The sequence below is a fragment of the Cololabis saira genome, chromosome 8, assembly GCF_033807715.1.
Source record: "Cololabis saira isolate AMF1-May2022 chromosome 8, fColSai1.1, whole genome shotgun sequence".
Lineage (NCBI taxonomy): Eukaryota > Metazoa > Chordata > Actinopteri > Beloniformes > Belonidae > Cololabis > Cololabis saira.
The window spans coordinates 45,641,769-45,663,808 of record NC_084594.1 but is presented as its reverse complement, the minus strand read 5'-3'; the positions used below and the strand labels follow the sequence as shown (position 1 = coordinate 45,663,808).

Sequence of the window (22,040 nt, the reverse complement as noted above, 5' to 3'; positions counted from 1 at the left end):
AACTCTTAGTGTGACAGGAGCGACTGATCGGTAATCAATAGTGGACCGTAGGAAATGTTCTGGGCTCTTGATCGGGGGTGAGGTGGTGGAATGGTTGACGTACTCCAGTCCAGACAGATTGGTGCGGGCGGAGCTGCTCTCTGCTTTCCAGAAAGAAGACGGCGTGAAGCATCACATCGGTTTCAGCAGCTTTGCATGAATCCTTAAGATGTGATGTCACTAGTGGAGCTTTTATACTAGAACCTACTCAGCCCGACTCCACTCGCCTCGGGTTGGTTCTTTCCCACTAGGGGTCTAATGTGCCGAGTAGATACTTTTCTGTATCTATTCTGCCGAGGTTCTAAGCGGCTGAGTCGGCTGTATCTGACATCATCACACTACAGACCACTGATTGGTCGGGGGGTTGGAGTCAGACGTCTGAGTCAGGAGGAGGAAATCAGAGAAAGAGCGACTCGCGGGTTCCTCATTTTATTCAACCAGCAACGGCAGTTTCATGATCCAACTCTGAGGTGCAGATGTTCATAAACCTGGTGCTGAGGAGAGAATTAAAAAGGGATGTAGACGGGCGATAAGGAACGACCAGATCTACCAGGAGCTCTGTCTCTTCATAGCTGCTCACGGCTCCAGCTGACTTTTCAGCAGCCGAGACAAACAAACTTTAACAAACAGCGTTGCCGCTTGAAGTTTCTCTCACTCTCATTTTTTAACTTGATATCAAACACAAGCCACAGACCCAGCAGCACATCTATCATCTCCTCCAGGTTCTACATCTTTAGTGTTGTTGTCTTCTTCCTTTTAGATACACAATCAAATACGTCACAGCAGCTTCTCCAACCTCCTACTTCTGATCTGGGTATTGAAAACAAACGAGGGCAAGGAGAGTTGAGTCGCGCTGAGTAGGTACTAGTGGAAAAGCACCATAGGTGTTTCTGTTACCACTGATTAGACGCAAATCATTATTGGGGGTGCGTAACTGAAACGTGAAAAACACTGCCATATATTGCAAAATCAAGTTGTTGTTTTTTTTTTTTTTTTTTTTTTTTCTCCTGTAAAGGAAAAGGGGATATTCCTCAAATCTAGCATCTCCAGGTCACATGATGTACTGTATCAAATGGAGTCTTATGATCTTTTCTGAAGGAACTGGCTTCCAAAGTCATCATGCAGATCAACTAGAGCAGGGGTCACCAATCCTGGTCCTCGAGGGCAGGTGACCTGCAAGTTTTCTCTGCTTTAACACAACTGATTCTAATTAATCATCGTCATCATCTTGTCATCAAGGTCTGCACAATTCTCTTAACGACACAGTCACTTTTATCACGGTGCAATGAAGCAGAAAAACATGCAGGACACCGGCCCTCGAGGACCAGGATTGGTGACCCCTGAACTAGAGGAGTGACGCCCTCACAAGTCATTCTAAGGGTTTAAATCCACTGTGAAATCATGGACCATGACTTGTAACCAGCTCCACCCTTTCAACCCCTGGTTTCACTGGGATTAAAGCCCCACAGTCCAGTTTGCAAGGAGTTCTGTCCTCTGCACGACCGCAGGTCCTACCGGGAGCATTTCAAACGCAGTGTTTTCACGCGCTGCCTTCCCGGCTGGATTTCCGAGATTACGACAATGCGAGAATCAGTCAGTAATTACTCATTTAAATACAGGACTGTCTCAGAAAATTAGAATATTGTGATAAAGTTCTTTTATTTTCTGTAATGCAATTTAAACAAAAAAAAAAAAAAAAAGTCATACATTCTGGATTCATTACAAATCAACTGAAATATTGCAAGCCTTTTATTATTTTAATATTGCTGATTATGGCTTACAGATTAAGATTCCCAGAATATTGTAATTTTTTGAGATAGGATATTTGAGTTTTCTTAAGCTGTAAGCCATGATCAGCAATATTAAAATAATAAAAGGCTTGCAACATTTCAGTTGATTTGTAATGAATCCAGAATGTATGACATTTTTGCATTACAGAAAATAAAGGACTTCATCACAATCTTCTAATTTTCTGAGACAGTCCTGTACTTATTTCTCACCATGTCGGTGTCGAGTCCCACTTGTGGTGGTTTATTTTGAAAATTCACCAGACACCCATTACCATTTTTGGGTCTGACATCCTGCCAGCTCAGTCCTGCTGTTTGAAGGTTAAAGAAGCTGGATGCCAAAATAGATCTGACGCATATCTTTAGCAGAATGGATAGAACGGATCGAGCAGGACTTTCCCAGCATTGTTGGGCCCTGCCGGCTTGACTAACTGGACCAGCAGCAGTAATCTTCCAACCATTGGTCAATGGCCAAACCCGCACGGCCCAGCACAGGTCGCAGAGGAGCTCCGCTAGTCCGGGTCTTAGTTCTTCAAGCACTTGTTTCAGGTGTTTTGGTAGAAACATCTGAAATGAGGACGTTTGGAAAGATTTGAATATTCACTGGTTTGTGTAATCTAAGCCAGCCGAAGGTGTCAAATATCTGTGGTTGGAAATATTTAAACATAGAAATAGATCTGTGTCCAACATCACAATCTTCTAGGCTGGGCTTGTTCCGGTATGGGACCATTCTGAAAGTCAAAGAAGACGCTCCAGAAGCAGTCTTTACAGGACTGTCTCAGAAAATTAGAATATTGTGACAAAGTTCTTTTATTTTCTGTAATGCAATTTTAAAAAAAAACAAAAATGTCATACATTCTGGATTCATTACAAATCAACTGAAATATTGCAAGCCTTTTAATATTGCTGATTATGGCTTACAGTTTAAGATTCCCAGAATATTCTAATTTTTTGAGATAGGATATTTGAGTTTTCTTAAACTGTAAACCATGATCAGCAATATTAAAATAATAAAAGGCTTGCAATATTTCAGTTGATTTGTAATGAATCCAGAATGGATGACGTTTTTGTAATTGCATTACAGAAAATCACAATATTCTAATTTTCTGAGACAGTCCTGTACAGCATTTCACAGTTGAGTTGGATTTTGAAATATCACTCCGATCTTTTTCTTTTTTTTTTGTCAAAAGTGTGATTAACGCGGCTAGTGGCGTGAAAATGCGGCAGATGTAATTTGTGCGGTTGTCAGGTCCAGGTTCTTGCGTCACTGCGACTGCTGCTGGAGACTGGACTGACCCTGACTGACCCTGACTGACGTTACCCCCCCCCCCCCCCCCCCCCCCAACCACAGAACAGCCTGTTTGAATGTGTGGTTTAACTCTGTTTATATTCTCTCTGCCCTCTCCCTGAATGTCGCGTCTGCCTCCTCATGCTGTTCTCTGTCGACTGCCTAGGAGGACGCCAAGAACCAGAGCCCAGATGGACCGGAGGAGCACGGCAAAAGGTGACACTTGTCCGTCCGTCCGTCTGTCTGTCCCTATCAGCTGTTGCAATTTAATCTGTTTGAACATCCACTATCAGTCCATCCATGCATCCATTTTTTTGCTGTTCACAAATGGCCAGCAGCATAAAAGGAGATGGAAAAAGAAGAAACAAGTAAACATGGAAGGGACGGAGATGTTTCTTCCATTCTTGTTTGCTTTTTTTTAGCATAGAATGTAGTGGTAGTGATTTGAGATTAAAAGAAACCCCAGCTAGATCTCTTCGTTGACGTAAGACAGCAACAAGGCCTGACCTCCTTGTCAGTTCATCTATTGGGTTTTTTTTCTTGTAATCCCTATCTTCATCAAATTTAATTGCAACTAAATGTTTCTTGTTCAAATTATCTACTAACCAATATATCAATCAGCGTAAACTTTCAGTCTGAGCAACTGGAAAACATCTAAAATAAGAAAGAGCTGTTGTGCGATCGACTATACTTATAGATTTAGCAAGAAATCAGCGTTATCGTTTTACAGATTGCCGAAAAATAAGCTTAAGAGAGACAAATGGATCGCTGCAATTCTCAGAAACAACTGGATTCCAGGCACCGAAACATGGATTTGTTCCCATTTTGTATCAGGTAATGTTGGATTTTTGGGTAGTTAACGTTAAACGATCAAATCATAAAGTTCGGTGTCCTCATCACTTTAATTTCACCAACAAATCCTGCCTTGAAGTCGGACCAAGCGTCAAGACTTCTGTATGCCTTCAAGCTTTGCTTCATGTATTTCCCCGGTGTAGAAATTAAGTACATATAAATATCAGGAAACTGGATTGGTGGCCAAATATTAATGTCCATGGACAACTGGTTCTTGGGGTAACTGTACCAAATATTAATGTCCATGGACCACTGGTTCTTGGTAACTGTACCAAATATTAATGTCCATGGACCACTGGTTCTTGGTAACTGTACCAAATATTAATGTCCATGGACCACTGGTTCTTGGGGTAACTGTACCAAATATTAATGTCCATGGACCACTGGTTCTTGGTAACTGTACCAAATATTAATGTCCATGGACCACTGGTTCTTGGGGTAACTGTACCAAATATTAATGTCCATGGACCACTGGTTCTTGGTAACTGTACCAAATATTAATGTCCATGGACCACTGGTTCTTGGTGACTGTACCAAATATTAATGTCCATGGACCACTGGTTCTTGGTAACTGTACCAAATATTAATGTCCATGGACCACTGGTTCTTGGTAACTGTACCAAATATTAATGTCCATGGACCACTGGTTCTTGGGGTAACTGTACCAAATATTAATGTCCATGGACCACTGGTTCTTGGGGTAACTGTACCAAATATTAATGTCCATGGACCACTGGTTCTTGGTAACTGTACCAAATATTAATGTCCATGGACCACTGGTTCTTGGGGAAACTGTACCAAATATCAATGTCCATGGACCACTGGTTCTTGGGGTAACTGTACCAAATATTAAGGTCCATGGACTACTGGTTCTTGGGGTAACTGTACCAAATATTAAGGTCCATGGATCACTGGTTCTTGGGGTAACTGTACGGGTCACTGTCAATTCCAACTGCCTTTAATTTAAGCTGATAATCAGCTGTTATCCCGTCTTCTCCACTAGTTGCAGACATTTTTGCTGATGTTTTGCCACTCAGTGCAAGTAAGGGGGCTGGTCCAGTGGGAATGTGACATCAATGCAGACCCTCTATAAGAAACAGGCAGTCAGTTAAGCGAGTGCAATATCGGGGTAATATGCTCACACCGTCTTGTCCCCGTCAATAGGCGGGATGCTGAATTCTGGATCAGCTAGAAATGGCGGAGAAGAGACTAGTCCATCCCACTATAAAGGGAGCTGCAGTAGTCCAGTCTAGAAAAGATAAGGGCATGACGACCCTTTCAAGGGCAGCATCAGGAAGATGAGGCTTTACTCTGCTGATTAGCCTCAGATGATAAAAACTAAAGTGGAACTACTGCACGGACCTGTCTTTCAAATTTTAAGTCTTCATCGAAGATAACAAATGTGAAAGAAATCCAGAGGGCCAACAGCACCACTACATCCTGTCAACAGGTCACTTTTCCTGAACACAAAGGCCTCTGTTCTATCTTCATCTACGCAGAGGAAGTTTAGCTCCATCTATTTCCCTCCACGTCTGCAAATAAGTAAACCTGGATGTCATATGCATAACAATGACATGCCACATTGTATCTTTCAAAAATGGAGCCCAGCGGGTAGAGAGAAAATATAAGAGGCCCTAAAATAGAGCCTTGAGGTACCCCGTATTTACATGGGGCCATTAGAAGAAAACTGTCCAAGTTGGACAGAAAAACTCCTGTCGATTTAAAATAGGACTTAAAGCATTCAAGTGCAGTGCCTTTCCACCAACAGACTGCAATAATCATGATAACAAGATGTCATGATCGACTGTGTCGAAGGCAGCAGTGAGATCAAGTAGAATAAGAACAGCAAAATCTCCAGAATTAACTGTTAAAAGCAAGTCATTGCACACCCTGAGAAGAGCTGTTTCAGTGCTGGGAGATGACTTAATGCCAGACTGAAACTTCTCAAATATGCCATATAGTTCTAGATTAGGGGTCGGCAACCCAAAATGTTGAAAGAACCATATTGGACCAAAAACACAAAAAACAAATATGTCTGGAGCCGCAAAAAATGAAAAGGCAAAATTTTGAGAAAGAAGTTGAAATGTCGAGGAAATAGTCGAAATGTCAAGATTAATCTTGAAGTACAATCTCGAGAAAAAAGTTGAAATGTTGAGGAAAAAAGTTGAAATGTCGAGATTAAAAAGGAAGAAAAAAAGGTCAAACATTTTTGAAATGGCTCCAGGAGCCACTAGGGCAGCGCTAAAGAGCCGCATGCGGCTCTAGAGCTGCGGGTTGCCGACCCCTGTTCTAGATGGTCCTGTTACTGAACCTTCAAGATTTTAGAAAGAAAAGGCAGCACAAATGAGTAGGGCTGCAACAATTTGTCGACGTTGTCGACAAAAATTGATAGTTAAAATTGTTGACAACTGTTGTCAGACGTGTTTTTCCAATGGAGTGAGGCGTCTCACTTCAATACAATCTCTGCCGAGAGCCGCGCATGCACGATAGCGTCTCAGCAACTGCGGGTAATAAAACTTCAAAAGTTTGGGAGCATTTTAGCATCGATACAGCGAATAAAAACATGACTTGCAAGGTTTGCAAAGCCGACCTTCATTTTCACGGGAGCACGTCAGTAATGCATTTGAAGAGAAAGCACGTCGGAGTGTTGAACGAAACGGACTCGCCTTGGTAAGATATTAAGCCTATTTACATTTGTTAAATGAATTTGTTTCACTCGTTAACTTTGTTTATTTCATGTTATTTATTAGTATTATTTGAGCCACTCACAGCTACTATCGTTGCTATAACCTCAATCATAATTGATGCTGCGCGAAAGGAGAAAAAGCTTGTGTGATGATGACAATGATGGATTTGCCTCTAACTTTCAGTCAGGTGACCTATGAACTGTAAATTATCCATCAAACACCACAATGATCATATTAACATTAAAGGAGCTTGAGGCACGATTTATGAAAAAAATTCGTATACGTTTTAAGTTTTCTAGTAATAATGTCAGATGAAGCGTTCCAAACAAAAAAGAATGAGTCCTCTAGTGTATCTCTCTGTTGCCTTGAACAGGCTGTGTGCTGCAAAATGTGCTGCAATTGTGGGACCGAATTTCCCGCGCTAACTTAGAATAACCTGATCACTTTCGTGGGGGACGGGTGCGCCTGCCCGCGTCGGCGGCCGGGGCGGCTCTGTCTCTCCGGGCAGGCTGGCCCCCTGCCGGGTGGGGGTCGTTGGCCTGAAGGGTGAGGGCCTCCTGGCCGCGTGTCCGGCCCGGACCGGGTGGCCGGGGATTGCCTGGGTCGCGGTCCGCCGCCGCGGGATCCCTGGCTGCTTCTTTCCGCGCCGTGGGGGCCCCGCCCGCGGGCCCCCTCGGCCGCCGCCGGGTGGGGGGGGGGGGCCTCGCAGGCGGTGGGTTGCCTCCCTCCTACTTCTCCCCTCTGTGGGGTTGCCGGTGGCCTGGGTTCCGGGCTCTTCCTTGTCGGCCTCTGGTCTCGCGGGTGGCGGGGTTGCTCCCCCCCCTCCCCCACTATAGATACACTTCAGGTGGAGCTTTGTTTGGTTTATTACACACACACACACACACACACACACACACACACACACACACACACACACACACATATAGTCATTTAGTCACATGCATACACACACACACACATGCATGATCATATACATACACACACACACACATAGACATACACACTGGCGTGTTCACCTGCATGCTGGCTCTCTAGTTTTTGGGTTTAGGTAGCGGTAGCGATAGCTTAGCTCAGACTGCGATCAGATCTCAAGATTTAGGTCGATTGCTGTTCGTGTTTTTGATGGCTCCGTGCCGGTTTCGTGCTTTGTTTGTGGTTTTTTTGTTGCAGATTTCCAGTGCTTGACGTGTGTCTCCGTATGTTCCTGCTTCCTGGATTGGCAGTGGATGTCGTCACCCCCCCCCATCACCCCCCCCCCCAAAAAAAAAAAAAAAAAAAAAAAAAAAAAAACAAACACACTGGGTTTGTATGTGTATATTTATGTATGTGTACGCATATGTGTGCGTATATATATGTATATATTACATATAGTAATAATGCACATATATACACTTTTGGTTTCTACCGTCATGGTATCAATCAATAATATGTGTGCAGACAAGGTAAAAAAAAAAAAAAAAAAAAAAAAGAATAACCTGATCAGAGACGCCCCCGATCAGGTAGTTCCTTTAATGGCACTTTTCCACTAGAACCTACTCAGCTCTACTCGACTCAACTCGGCCTGGTTTCTTTTCCATAACAATCAGCACCTGGAGCAGAAGTAGGAGGTTGGAGAAGCTGCTGTGACGTATTTGATTGTGTCTAAAGGAAGAAGACAACAACACTAAAGATGTAGAACATGGAGGAGATGATAGATGTGCTGCTGGGTCTGTGGCTTGTGTTGGATATCAAGTTAAAAAATTAGAGTGAGAGAAGCTTCAAGCGGCAACGCTTTTTTTGCGCTTCTGAAAAGTCAGCTGGAGCCGTGAGCAGCTATGAAGAGACAGAGCTCCTGGTAGATCTGGTCATTCATTTTTAATTCTCTCCTCAGCACCAGGTTTATGAACATCTGACCCTCAGAGTTGGATCATGAAACAGACTTCTGCTGCCATTGCTGGTTGAATAAAATGAACCAGAAGCCGTCAGTCTTTCTCTGATTTCCTCCTCCTGACTCAGACGTCTGACTCCAACCCCCCGACCAATCGGTGGCCTGTAGTGTGATGATGTCAGATACAGCCGACTCAGCAGCTTAGAACCTCGGCAGAATAGTTACAGAAAAGTATCTACTCGGAACGTTAGACCCCTGGTGGAAAAGAACCGAGGCGAGTAGAGTTGGGCTGAGTAGGTACTAGTGGAAAAGCACCATAAGTCAATCAGAGTACCTTTCCTTCAACAGAAATGTTTTCTGCCCTGCAAAGGTTCCCGACGGCCAGTTTTGCAGGACCGTTCCTGGTAATGGAGGCAGGCGTCAATGATCCAGCACCTAAGAACTGCACTAAAAGTTACAGCTGCTGTCTTCTAGAGACTCTTTTACATTGCCAGATACCCCGTCTTTATTACCCCAAGTTATCATGTCACCTGTCCTTTTTACCTGAATTGCCACGAGGGTGGCATTTGAAAGTGTCCCAGTGAATAACCTGCCTGAAGCTTGAGTTATGTTCTGCGTCAAAACAACGGCGTGCCTACGGCATGTGGTACGCGTCGACGCAGACCACACGCCGTCACTGACGCCGTCACTGACGCCGTCACTGACGCCGTCACTGACGCCGTCACTGACGCCGTCACTGACCTGCACTTCCCGAAAATTGTAACTACGCGTCGAGGCGACGCAGCCCACACGCAGATGGAGAGGGCTGTGATTGGTTCGCTTTTTTTTTTTTTTTATACACAATAGTTGTCCTTAACTCTTTGATTCACTGTGACTGTAAAAAGTCGGATAAACCATTCAGGAAAAGATCGCGAATTAGCGGTCACGGAAGGTACTGCACCGCGGAGAAATGGAGTGACGGAGAAGTCCGAAGGATTCACAACGGCGTCACGGTGACGCCGTGTGCTCTGCGTTGGGTTGATGCAGAACCATAATTCAGGCTTGACGGTGCGCTCAAACACGGGTCTCACTCTGATGGGAATAGGTTGATGTGGGACCTGGGTGGGAGAACAGCCCTCATCCTCAGAGCTTAGGACATTACTCAGAATATTACCAGAACAATAATATGTAAGTGGCTAATAAAATGGCCGTGGCTTTGCAGGAAATGAAACTTGGGTCATTAACCAATGAAGGAGCCTAGAGAGGAATGTCATGGCAGAGGAAGACTGGACTAATCATATTTTTCGCTGCACAATTTGGGAAGGAACCACTTTGTTGTTCAGGGTAGCATTGATCCAGCATCCGTTACAGCTCCTAGCGCCACATCGGCCAGCTCTTCCAGTGTTGGTGAAGAACCAAACAGACGGCGAGGTTCTTGTTAGGCCCAATCCCAATACTCCCCCTTCTTTCTATCACTACCCCTAAAAAAGAAGGGACAGATTTTAGGGCACTTGAAATCTTCCCAGGGCCCTGTCACCACCCATAAAATCAGGAAGCTGAGAGGCAAAAGCTGTGTAAATTTCAGCTGTAGTGCTGTTAATATGCCACTTAAGTTTTAATATTTTTTTCAGGCGTAAAAGTAGCCGTTAAGATCCCCAACTTGGGCTCAGTTTATCCAAATAACGCCTGTTAAGAAATTTGACCCGATGTTTTCGGAGATGAGAAGAGCCGCCGGCTCGGAGCAGCAGCAGCCGGAGTACAGACGTGATCGCCCTGCGCCGTCGTCCCGGGGAGAAACCTGCAGCTCTGTTGAGAATTACCGCTGGCTGAAATAAATCATTTAGGAAGATAAATGTTGGTTTAATAGATGAAATCTAACAGTTGTAGCTACGCCTGTTAAGGAATTTGCTCTGAAAATTTCGAGATTTCTGCCTGCCAGCTCCGGAGCTGATTTATCGGTCCGTGTTAAATCGATGCAGAGCCTACGGCGTAGGGTACAGCGTACGGCGCGCGTCCCCGCGTAACATCGTCGCAGAGCCTACGGCGTAGGTTACGTAACCTACGCCGTAGGCTCTGCGTTGGTGTAACGCGGAACCATAAATCAGCCTTTATTCATGCAAGGTTTGAAAAAGACTTCGCAACAACGTCCAGGGAAAGTAGCAGGAGCTAATCTACAAAACACCTTTTATGTTTTACAAAAGACCCTTGGTTTCTGTTGTCGTTAAGCAGATACGTCTATCTTGCAAGATAATTGTCCTACCGTCAACATCAGTATAATAATACAACATTATTGGTCAGCGAATGTGACGTCGCCATCTGCTTTATTTTGAGATCCTTCAGTTCTCTCTCACTCTTCCATCCATCCATCCATTCACTAACCAGTGTCCTGGGGATTTTAAAGACGGAAGAAAGAAAACATTATACTATAAGACTAAAATAGTATCAAGCACATGAGGAAATCCCCCTGCAGAGCTCTCAGTTGCTTTTGTGACAAAACTTAAAGGGAAAGTTCGGTTTTTTACAACCTGGACCTTATTTCTGGCATTTTTTATGGTCGTATACTCACCCAGGCAAGTTTGGTGTCACTTCGGAAGATATTAGGGGGTTTTTTGCGAGCCGCTTCTCCATAAAACGGTAGTGAACGGGGCACAGCGGGACACAGACGATGCAGCGTCTAAATAACACATGATTGCCGCCAAAGTCATTCATTTATTTTATGAATCACTAGATCTGCTTCCAGGACCTGTTGTCTACATACGGGGCTGTGTGTGTAACAAATAAATCAGTTTGTAAACAAGACCTCTGAACTCATGACGTCATCTCTGTGCACGCATCCCAGACAACGCTCTGTGTACAGCTGGAGTTCACTACTGTTAGTTATTTGAAACATGTCTGAATATTTGTCAAATTCTGAGGTTGTGGACGATGACTTTGAATATGATGGACGTCCTTACCGTTTTGAGCCAGAGTATACGGCTGAAGAGCTCACTGAACGGAGGACAGAGTGCGCGCACAGAGATGACGTCATGAGTTCAGAATGAATTTTAAATTAATTCTGGTCTTTCTGAATTGGAGAAAGCCCATCAAACGTGTTTTCCATGTAAACCTCAATGTAAACTGGAAGGAAAATACTTTTAATTGTGAATTATTTAATTTGGAATAATTAATTCCGAATTAATAAAACATCATGTAACCGTGGCCCCTGACCAGTGAAACGGAGCCCAGTGTTTCCCCTAGAATTTTCTTCAGGCCCGGTGGTACCCACCGAAAAAACCCTAAACAGACGAGGCGCGTGGGACGGCATATTGGACATGTGATATGCAGCAATATAGCAAAGTTTTACATGAAAAATCATTGTAGGCCTATATTGGTGAATTATATCACATCAATGAAATCCTTAGGCTAAATCTAACCTTTAACCAAAGTTGCATGGGGCTGAAAGGCTGCAGTGTGCTGGTCTGACCCATATGAGCATTGAGCATCTTTTCTATATATTTCAGAGGGATCTCTATGAAAACCCTCTGGGATGGTCCTCTTTTAACGGGCTGCTTGTGCTGACGGCATATGCCACAAAACATCCCTATTCACAATTGAGATTATATCAGTTATAAATAATTTAAACATTGTAGAAGATTTTTTTTTACCCGTTTTGTTATAACAGAGTTACATGCATTTGACTGGGGAAAAATCAGAACAAAAATGTAAGCTAAACAACAAATTGGAAATTTACCCTGGGGAGTGTGGTACAACCAAGGGCTGTATTTATGGTTATTAAAGCATTTGGGATCCCAGCCAGATGTTTAAATGCGTTGTTTTTTACTGGGTCACCAGTCGGACCGGTGTCAGCGACGGTAAAGGCTGATTTAGCGTCGCTGCGTACCCTACGCCGTCGATTTAACGCGGAACCATAAATCAGGCTAAGCTGCAGTCTGTCTGCGCTGATCACTGACACACCGGGTCGGAGCAGATTTGGTCATGATGTTTAAACTGTATTTTGTGATTAATAAGCACGGTTTTTCATTATTTTGCGTTGGATCAATGTAGCAAATAAAATTGTTCTCCTCTGTTACTCTCCCTTCATATATTTTCCGTGGCTCCGGAGTCTGGCAGAAAAGATTCTTTTATATCATGTTGTCTGTCGCCCGCGATATTTTTTCTTTTTTTTGACGGCGCCATAGTTGGCTAGCTACAAACTCTATACATCCAATAATGTATAATAATATTCCCGCGCTCTCAGCCGCGGTACTCGCATCGTTACTAGGCAACGAAGCAGGTTGACTCACGTTGCAGAACAGCGCTGCACAGAGGCTCCTAAACGTAAATGATCATTGATTTATGAATGAATGGATAAGTCGCTTATTTTTGGCATATTACATTTTTTTTTAGGCCTGGCCCTACAATGGTAGGGGAAACACTGGAGCCCCCCTAGTCCGGGGGTCGGCAACCCACGGCTCTTTAGCGCCGCCCTAGTGGCTCCTGGAGCTTTTTCAAAAATGCTTGAAAATGGAAAAAGATGGGGAGGGGAAACATATTTTTTGTTTTAACATGGTTTCTGTAGGAGGACAAACGTGACACAAACATTCTTAACGTTTTCCAATGCTGTAAAAATGTGTAGAATAAATATAAAATTTCAACATTTCTGTCAACGAAGATTTGCGTCAGAGCCTGCGACACACGTTTCTACCAGCAGGGGGCGCCAGGTAGGTGGCTGTTGTAAAAGAAAAAAAAAAAAAAAAAAAAGGCGGCTGTGTGATTGGCCATGGATCCCAAAGGGAAAAAGAGAAAAATAACTGAGGAGAAAAGAAGATTCAACGTTTCTTGGACCGAATCATTTGCATTCATTGCAGACCTATTTACAGATTTCAAAAACAAAACAGAGATAATACAGACTCTCTCGGCCAAGACAGTGAAGGAAATGGCTTTTAAAATAGCAGCAACATCACCGATCAGCAAATCCAGGACATAAATTCAGCGCCAGCTACTAATTATTGTGTTGAGTCGTGTGATGTGATCGATATTGAGAAAACTGCGCTTTTATGCAGGTATGTGAACTCTTATGTATTTGTAGCCAACTTGGTAATTTTGATAGTAGGCTAATATACAGGACTGTCTCAGAAAATTAGAATATTGTTATAAAGTCCTTTTTATTTTCTGTAATGCAATTTAAAAAAAAAAAAAAAAAAAAAAAAAAAAAGTTATACATTCTGGATTCATTACAAATCAACTGAAATATTGCAAGCCTTTTATTATTGTAATATTGCTGATTATGGTTTACAGTTTAAGATTAAGATTCCCAGAATATTCAAATTTTTTGAGATAGGATATTTGAGTTTTCCTAAGCTGTAAACCATAATCAGCAATATTAAAATAATAAAAGGCTTGCAATATTTCAGTTGATTTGTAATGAATCCAGAATGTTTGACATTTTTGCATTACAGAAAATAAAGGACTTTATCACAATATTAAAATTTTCTGAGACAGTCCTGTAGATACATGCAGCATGTGTTGCCTTCATTATAAGTCTTATAAAAGACTTTTAATTTTTTGCGGGTCCAGACGTATTGTTTTTTTTTTAATGGCTCTTTCAACATGTTGGGTTGCCGACCCGTGCCCTAGACCAGGGAAACCCCCCCCCCCAGACCTCTGCCTGGTTTCAGCAACATTACAAGTGAGTATGGATAGATGAATTTGGAAGAATGTAACGCTCTGACGGTCATGTGTCTGACAGGAAGAAGCGCAGCCGCAGCCGGGACAAGAGAAGGAGCCGGAGTCGAGAGCGCAGAGGCAGTCGCAGCAGAGACAAACGGAGAAGTCGCAGCCGGGAGCGCCGCCGCAGCAGAGAGAGGGGCGGCCGCTACAAAGACCACTACAAGCAGTGAGGACACTTCCTGCCTTTAGTTTACACAGGACCGCACTTTCTTCTGTTTTTCACACTAAAAGCTCTTCATAGGGGGACACTGCAGGAGTTTTCATGTTATAAAACACAAAAGGCAAGGAAGGAAGTGATCATTTAATGCAGCTGTCTTGATTCACTAAAAAACGTGTGATCAGAAATAATCTGTTTGTTCAGTTCGTAAAGCCTTCAAGGCAAAAATAGCTTGTGGAAGAACGCCAACCAAACTAGAAACAACAAACCAAACTAGGAGACTGATATGGGACAACAAACTTAAAACAGCAACCCCCTACTGAGCATGCTCGCTGTAGGGAACCTCACAAAAAAAAAAAAAAAAACTCACAAAGGCTACACACTGCAAAAACTCAAGAATATTTGTCTTATTTCTAGTTAAAATGTCTCATTTTTAGTCAAAAAAATCTCATTCACAATAAGACAAATATTCCCTGTAAGATTTTGAGTTTTTGCAGTGCAGGGCTAAAAATGTAGCTATCAGAGCAGCGTGTGCGGTCACTGCTGACTGTCACTGACTGGTTATCAGAGAAACAGGCAAAACCATCAGGAGGAAACGGCTTCAGGTGCAGAGAGAATCCAGTCAGACTTTGTGCAGCACATAGAAAAACTAAGAAAATCCCCCAAAACGAGGGAAAACACTGAAGCTTCACACAGTGCACATCCAAAAAAACACAAGTCTTTGGTAGGTCAGGGCTGAAAATGAACTCTCTGAAAGCTCTGGAGCTTTGGTTCCAGCTCACGGCCTGTCTCTGTTCCAGCCGCCGGTGGTCCAAGAGTAAGAGTCCTGTCAGGAAGGAGAAGAGTCCCATCAGGTGAGGCCCTGGGCTGTGGAAGGAGCCACTGGTCTCCGTGGCGACGCATCGTTGACTGATATTTCTGCGGTTGTTGCTCAGGCTCCCCATAGACAACCTGACCCCGGAGGAGCGGGACGCCCGGACCGTGTTCTGCATGCAGCTGGCGGCCCGGATCCGCCCGCGGGACCTGGAGGACTTCTTCTCCGCCGTGGGGAAGGTCCGGGACGTGAGGATGATCTCGGACAGGAACTCCCGCCGGTCCAAGGGCATCGCCTACATCGAGTTTGTGGAGGCCAGCTCCGTTCCCCTGGCCATCGGGCTGACGGGGCAGAGGCTGCTGGGAGTCCCCATCATCGTCCAGGCCTCCCAGGTCCGGTACCAACGCTACACACAGCTGGACAGGGGGATGCAGTCACTGCTGTGTGTGTGGAGGATTAATGTGTGTGTGTGTGTGTGTGTGTGTGCAGGCAGAGAAGAACCGGGCGGCGGCTGCGGCAGCAGCCAACAACCTGCAGAAGGGCATGTCTGGACCCATGAGGCTGTACGTGGGCTCACTGCACTTCAACATCACAGAGGAGATGCTGCGGGGAATCTTCGAGCCGTTTGGACGGGTAGGTAGACACAAACACACACACACACACACACACACATACACACACACCCACACCCTTGTATGTACTACAAAGTAAAGACAGGATAAATAGACCCAGAAAGGGAGGACACACATTCTGGTGCTTCTTATATTGGTGCTTTTCCACTAGCACCTACTCAGCTTGAATCAACTCGGCCTGGTTTCTTTTCCATAAGCACCTGGATCAGAAGTAGGAGGTTGGAGTGAAGCTGCTGTGACGTATTTGATTGTGTATCTAAAGGAAGAAGACAACAACACTAAAGATGTAGAACCTGGAGGAGATGATAGATGTGCTGCTGGGTCTGTGACTTGTGTTTGATATCAAGTTAAAAAATGAGAGTGAGAGAAACTTCAAGCAGCAACGCTTTTTAACCTTTGTTAGTTTGTCTCGGCGCTGCTGAAAAGTCATCTGGAGCCGTGAGCAGCTATGAAGAGACAGATCTCCTGGTAGATCTGGTCGTTCCTTATCTCCGTCTAGATCCCTTTTTAATTCTCTCCTCAGCACCAGGTTTATGAACATCTGACCCTCAGAGTTGGATCATGAAACAGACTTCTGCTGCCGTTGATGTTGAATAAAATGAACAAGAATCCGTCAGAGTCTCTTTCTCTGATTTCCTCCTCCTGACTCAGACGTCTGACTCCAACCCCCCGACCAATCGGTGTCCTGTAGTGTGATGATGTCAGATACAGCCGACTCAGCCGCTTAGAACCTCGGCAGAATAAATACAGAAAAGTATCTACTCGCCACGTTAGACCCCTAGTGGGAAAGCGCAAAGGCGAGTGGAGTTGGGCTGAGTAGGTACTGGTGGAAAAGCGCCGTATGTGAGCAAAGTAAACAGAATGTAGGACACTCACATTTCCGAACACCTGACAGCAGCCATGTTTCTTCTTTTTCAGATTGAAAACATCCAGCTGATGATGGACAGCGAAACGGCACGCTCCAAAGGCTACGGCTTCATCACCGTGAGTTCCTCCCCATCATTCACACGGAGTTGATCTCCCTACCATCACAGATTAGGTTGAGGTTTGCTGAGGCAGCGCCACCATGCATTAGTGGGGGGGGGGGTTCAAATTCAAGTTGAGCTACCAGTGAAGTTCTTAAACAAAACCCAGAATGTATTTATTTTTGGACTTTTCCTGTAAAAATGACTTGTTCTCCCTCTTGTGTCCGGTGGCGTCAGTTCTCAGAGGCGGAGTGCGCTAAGAAAGCCCTGGAGCAGCTGAACGGCTTTGAGCTGGCCGGGCGGCCCATGAAGGTGGGGCACGTGACGGAGCGGACCGACCCCTCCATGTCCTCGTCCTTCCTGGACAACGACGAGCTGGAGCGCTCCGGCATCGACCTGGGCACCACCGGCCGCCTGCAGCTGATGGCCCGGCTGGCCGAGGGTGAGACACCGGCCCGTTACCCCCGACACCCGGCTGGAGACAGCAGACTGACCCGTAGCTGCTGCATGTGTGTGTGTGCAGGTACCGGCATGCAGATCCCTCAGGCCACTCAACAGGCTCTGCAGATGAGCGGAGCCATCGCCATCGGAGCCATGGCTGCTGTGTCAGGTAACGCTACCTTTTAAACAGGGACTCACGGAAGCTTCAGACCAACAACACATGGACGGAAGAGAATCAGGGCCAGGCAGGAGAAAAATAAAAATAACATTTTAGAGGAGGAAGATTTTTTTTTTCATTATGCACTTTGAGAAAAAAGTCGCAATGTTGAGAAAAAGGTCAAAATTTCGTGCTTTAGTGATGACTACTTGAATTATGTTAGGTTGGTAACAACAAGGTTCAGAATACAAGAATTGGCTTTAGGATATTGATTTGAAACACATATCAGACATATGCAGTTGCATAACTTCAGAAACGTCCCCTTAACGTTACACTCTCCTTCTGCCAGTCCTGCTCTCGTGTTCGTTGACTTCAGATAACCTCTCTGAGACTCTTCAGTCTGTTCATGACTCCAGCTAACTTTCTGGTGTTTGAGTAGCCAGTTACACATTCCAGTTCTGTGATGATCTGATTTATTTATGCCAGTGTTGCTCCAGGGGGTGTTTGGTCTTGATCAGAGTTGCCCTTTGTCACCAATTTTCTTCCTAACATTTGTGGATAGAATGTATCCAGGTGGAGCGATCATGTCAGGATGGTGTAGTATAATTCACTGGTAACACACCGTCACCGTCCAGGATCTCTGACCTTTCGTGTGTGTGTTTCAGCTGCCATGAATCCAGCCATGAACATGAACTCTGGAGCTATGAATCTTCCCTCTCAGCCGCTGGCAACACACTGCTTCCAGCTGTCCAACATGTTCAACCCCAGCAGGTAAACACACCGAACATCCGTCCAGCTGCTGATCCAGCGCTGGTTACAGCTCTGAGCTGCCGTGGAAACGTGGGGGGGGTTTGAAGCAGCTCGTTACCATGGAGATACATCTGGACTGCTAGTCTGACTCGGTCCATGCAGTCTCTTTTAATGACCACTTGCTGTCACCGCTTGCTGTAATTTCTTTAGCTACCAGGGCTGGGGATCCATTCAAATGTCAAGAAATCGATTTCCGATTCTTAAGGTTCAGAATCGATTATCAGGATTTGATTTGATTCCATTCGATTCCGATATTGATTTAGTTAGTGTTATTAAAACTGTTTTTTGAGCTGTTGTATGAATTATGACTGTAGTTCTGCAACATATTAATACTAGTATTATATTGAGATTCAACAGCAAGTATTGCAGCTAATGATGCTGTAAGGACCAATCAGCTCCCAGAATGCTGATAGAACTGCTTTCAGAAACATCGTGGGTCAGAATTACCAAACACATCCAGGGAGGAAACAGAGACGGATGAAATCGGTTTTATTTTTTAACACATTCAGTTTTTATTTTTTCCATTTTCGGTCTACTTCGGTTTTTAATTTTTGAGAATTTGGTTTTTCAACTTTTTATGCAAAAGTAACCCCAAGACAGTATATAAAGTAATGAAATATAGACAATTTATGCAATTATAACTGAAAACTTTAATTTTTTCATATTTTTAAACATGTTTAAAGGCAAAAACATGGCACCAGTTATTCTGGTGTCCAACAAAACATTCATTTTTAGGGCATAAACAAAAAAATACCAAAAGTTCTAATCTAATGATGAAAAAAAAAGAAGCGATTTAGAATCGGAAAATCTATTTTTTTTCAGCAAAGGCCTATTAGCTTCTATGTACTGTCTTGACTTCTGACTTGAGGGAAAAAAACTAAAATAGCTAAATTGTTGTTTTAATTTCCGCCATATATCTCGTTAAGGCTGTTCAGAAGTGAGCGTGTGTGTGTTGTTTTCCAGTGAGGATGCTCCTGGGTGGGAGATGGACATCCAGCATGATGTCATTGAGGAGTGTAACAAACACGGCGGTGTCGTGCACATCTACGTCGACAAGAACTCACCAGAGGTACGTCCCACCTATTTTTATTTATTTATTTTTTATTTAACCAGGTCGGTCCTGTTGAGATACAATGACCTCTTTTTCAAGGGAAGCCTGGCCAGGACAGCAGCCAGAAAAACATTTAAAGTGCAACAATTAAAAACAGACACCACCAACTCATTCAATAAAATAATTAAATAAAATACTCAACACTCAACAAGATAAATAAAAATGTGTTCTAGGTTAAAACACAAGATTCAGAATTTACATTAAAACAACAACAAGTGTGAAAAGTAGCTGCTGCAAGATCCTTCATACGGCTTTTCAAATGTCCAACAGAGATGATCCTTCAGATTTACTGTCTTCTGTAGGGAGTTCAGGCAGCAGGTGCAGAGAACTTAACCCTTGTACTGTCTTTGGGTCAAAATGACCTAATTCTCCTTCCTTCTTTCCTCCTGCTCTCTCCTCTTTTCTCCCTTCCTTCTTTCCTTCCTTCCTTCTTTTCTCCCTTCCTTCCCTCTTTCTTTTCTCCCTTCCTTCCTTCTTTTCTCCCTTCCTTCCTTCTTTTCTTCCATCCTTCCTTCTTTCCTCCCTTCTTCTCTTCCTCCTTCCTTGACCCGAAGATAGCACAAGTGTTAAAACAGTGTTTACCTGGTTCAGAATGCACCTTTGGCACGTTTAGCAGATATAAATAATTGGAACGTAAGCAGTAATTGCTGTGGGTTCTGGAAATGTAGTTGCATAAATAATGTGGGAGTAGACCAAAGATTGGTTTCGAGATAAAACTGTTCCGGTGGATGAGACGGCGCGTCGTCAGAGACGGACGTTCAGCTCTGTCATATCAGGTGCAGTGGTGAGGGAGGAATCTGCAGCCAGGGATCAACCTGAAGGCACCGTGGTTCACTGAATCCAGAGACTGCTGACAATTCGCCCAGGCATTCTTATATAAAAGCTCGCCGTAATCAAGCATGGGGAGAAAAGAGGCAGAAACCAACTTTTTCCTGGCAGCAAAAGAAAAACAAGTTCTGTGACGACAGAAGAATCTCAATTTCAGCCCTAATGTTTTTTGAAGGTTTTCTATGTGGGGTTTAAAAGAGAGCCGATCATCAATTAAAACACAAGATACTTATTCAAGTTCAATCTTTTTTTTATCCTGTTTTTTTTTTTTTAGTTTAAGTTTAATTCCTCTTCAATTCAGAATTAAAATGAAATCCGCTTTTAAAATGAGTAAAAATGACCATGTAAACACCTAATTCCGAATGAAAATGGCCATTCCGAATTAAACTTAATTCCGAAGTAAGTGGCTGGTTTATTCTGATTTTAAATCCGAATAGAATAATTCCAGATCATTTATCCACTTATTCCTCTTTAAATTAATTCCGGTCTTTCTTTCTGCTCGTTCCCTCGCCCGTCTGTCTCCATGATCTTATATTCCTGCTGGGCTGGTTTTCCAAACAAAGTTTCAAGATGCAGCAGCAGTAAACGCTGGTCAAGAGCAGAGACCATTTATTTAATAAATAGAAATAATTAAAAGAACAGATGGAAACAGGAAACATCAAAATGGTGAGCTTTTTAAAGTTGTAAAACTTAGTTAGTTTTTCTTCCGGTAGTTTAACCTCCGGTCCCCCCCCTATCCAATCAGAACCTTCCCAACCCCCAGACCTGGAGAAGAATTGGAGAAAGACCAGCAAATGTGTTTTCCATGTAGGGGTGTAACGATACACTAATCTCACCATACGGTACGATACACGATATTGAGGTCACGATAACGATAAGATATTATAGCAGTATTTTTTTAACAACCTTGAATGAGGAACATATGACTGGAAAAAATTATTTTATTTGAAAGACACAAAATACAAAACAATACTGTACGTTTGCCCTATTGTTCCAGTTTGTAATGCTTTATAACTGTTTAAGTTTTAAAGAGAAAGCCAGGCCAACCATTTTCCACAAACTGAACTAAAAGTAAATGTCAGGTTTGCATTATGCATCTACAGTTTCATACAAGTACAAATATTTAGCCACAAACTGAATAGTTTCTCTCATGTATGATTTGACTTTTTTCTTTTCCAGAAATTTAACAACTAAAATTAAATAAATAAATAAAAGTAAATAAATACATACAATTTTACATCATAAAAAAATTGATTCATGCTCACCTTATAAGTGTAAGAGGAGATTTATTTTGTTAAGAAGTTTATTTTGGTAATTCAGGGTTGATTATTTTATAAATATATTCTTTATATTCTGATGTAAATCAGGGACTATAATGACACTAGTCAGTTTATCTGTAGTGATTAGTCTGTTTTAGATTGGGCGGAGTGATACGCCACAGTACGGCACTAGGTGCTGTGTTGATGTTCTAAAATCCTACACTGTTGAGGGACATTAAAGTACACTGGAACTCAGCAGAAGTTGTCCCCGTGTTTAACCTACTCACCACCCCAAAAAGGTTTAAATTAATAAGGTAAGGCTTAACTCTACACCAGCCTTACATCAGTAAAGGTTCAGAGCTCAAAACCCCCAAGAGCCCCGTGATCTGGACCAAAACGGTACTAGTTTCTTCTGAGCGGAGGAAGATTTTGGTCCGCGGGTCGAGGCCGCGATCGGATGCGCGTTTCTAGTCAACACAATAGATTAATATTAATAACCCAATATCGCGATAGTTTGTCACCTCCACGACACGTTTCGTGACGTTTTTGTATCGCGAAATTTCGTGGCACGATATACTGTTACACCCCTATTTCCATGTAAACCTCAATTCAGAATTACTATTTCCATGTAAACTTGAAGGAAAATAGTTTTAAT

General features: G+C 43.4%; 1 protein-coding gene across 2 annotated transcripts in view; it reads left to right on the top strand.

Annotated features, from left to right (window-relative positions):
- The window catches only part of LOC133449016 (RNA-binding protein 39-like), a 29,607-nt gene that overhangs the window by 6,882 nt on the left and 685 nt on the right, over positions 1-22,040 (top strand). For both annotated transcript variants that reach the window (XM_061728094.1, XM_061728095.1), the window contains exons 3-12: positions 3,281-3,330; positions 14,231-14,377; positions 15,169-15,222; positions 15,304-15,574; positions 15,672-15,815; positions 16,733-16,798; positions 17,017-17,221; positions 17,303-17,389; positions 18,043-18,148; positions 19,151-19,256. In XM_061728094.1, coding sequence (XP_061584078.1) covers positions 3,281-3,330; positions 14,231-14,377; positions 15,169-15,222; positions 15,304-15,574; positions 15,672-15,815; positions 16,733-16,798; positions 17,017-17,221; positions 17,303-17,389; positions 18,043-18,148; positions 19,151-19,256 — 1,236 coding nt within the window. The remainder of the gene's footprint in view (positions 1-3,280; positions 3,331-14,230; positions 14,378-15,168; positions 15,223-15,303; positions 15,575-15,671; positions 15,816-16,732; positions 16,799-17,016; positions 17,222-17,302; positions 17,390-18,042; positions 18,149-19,150; positions 19,257-22,040) is intronic.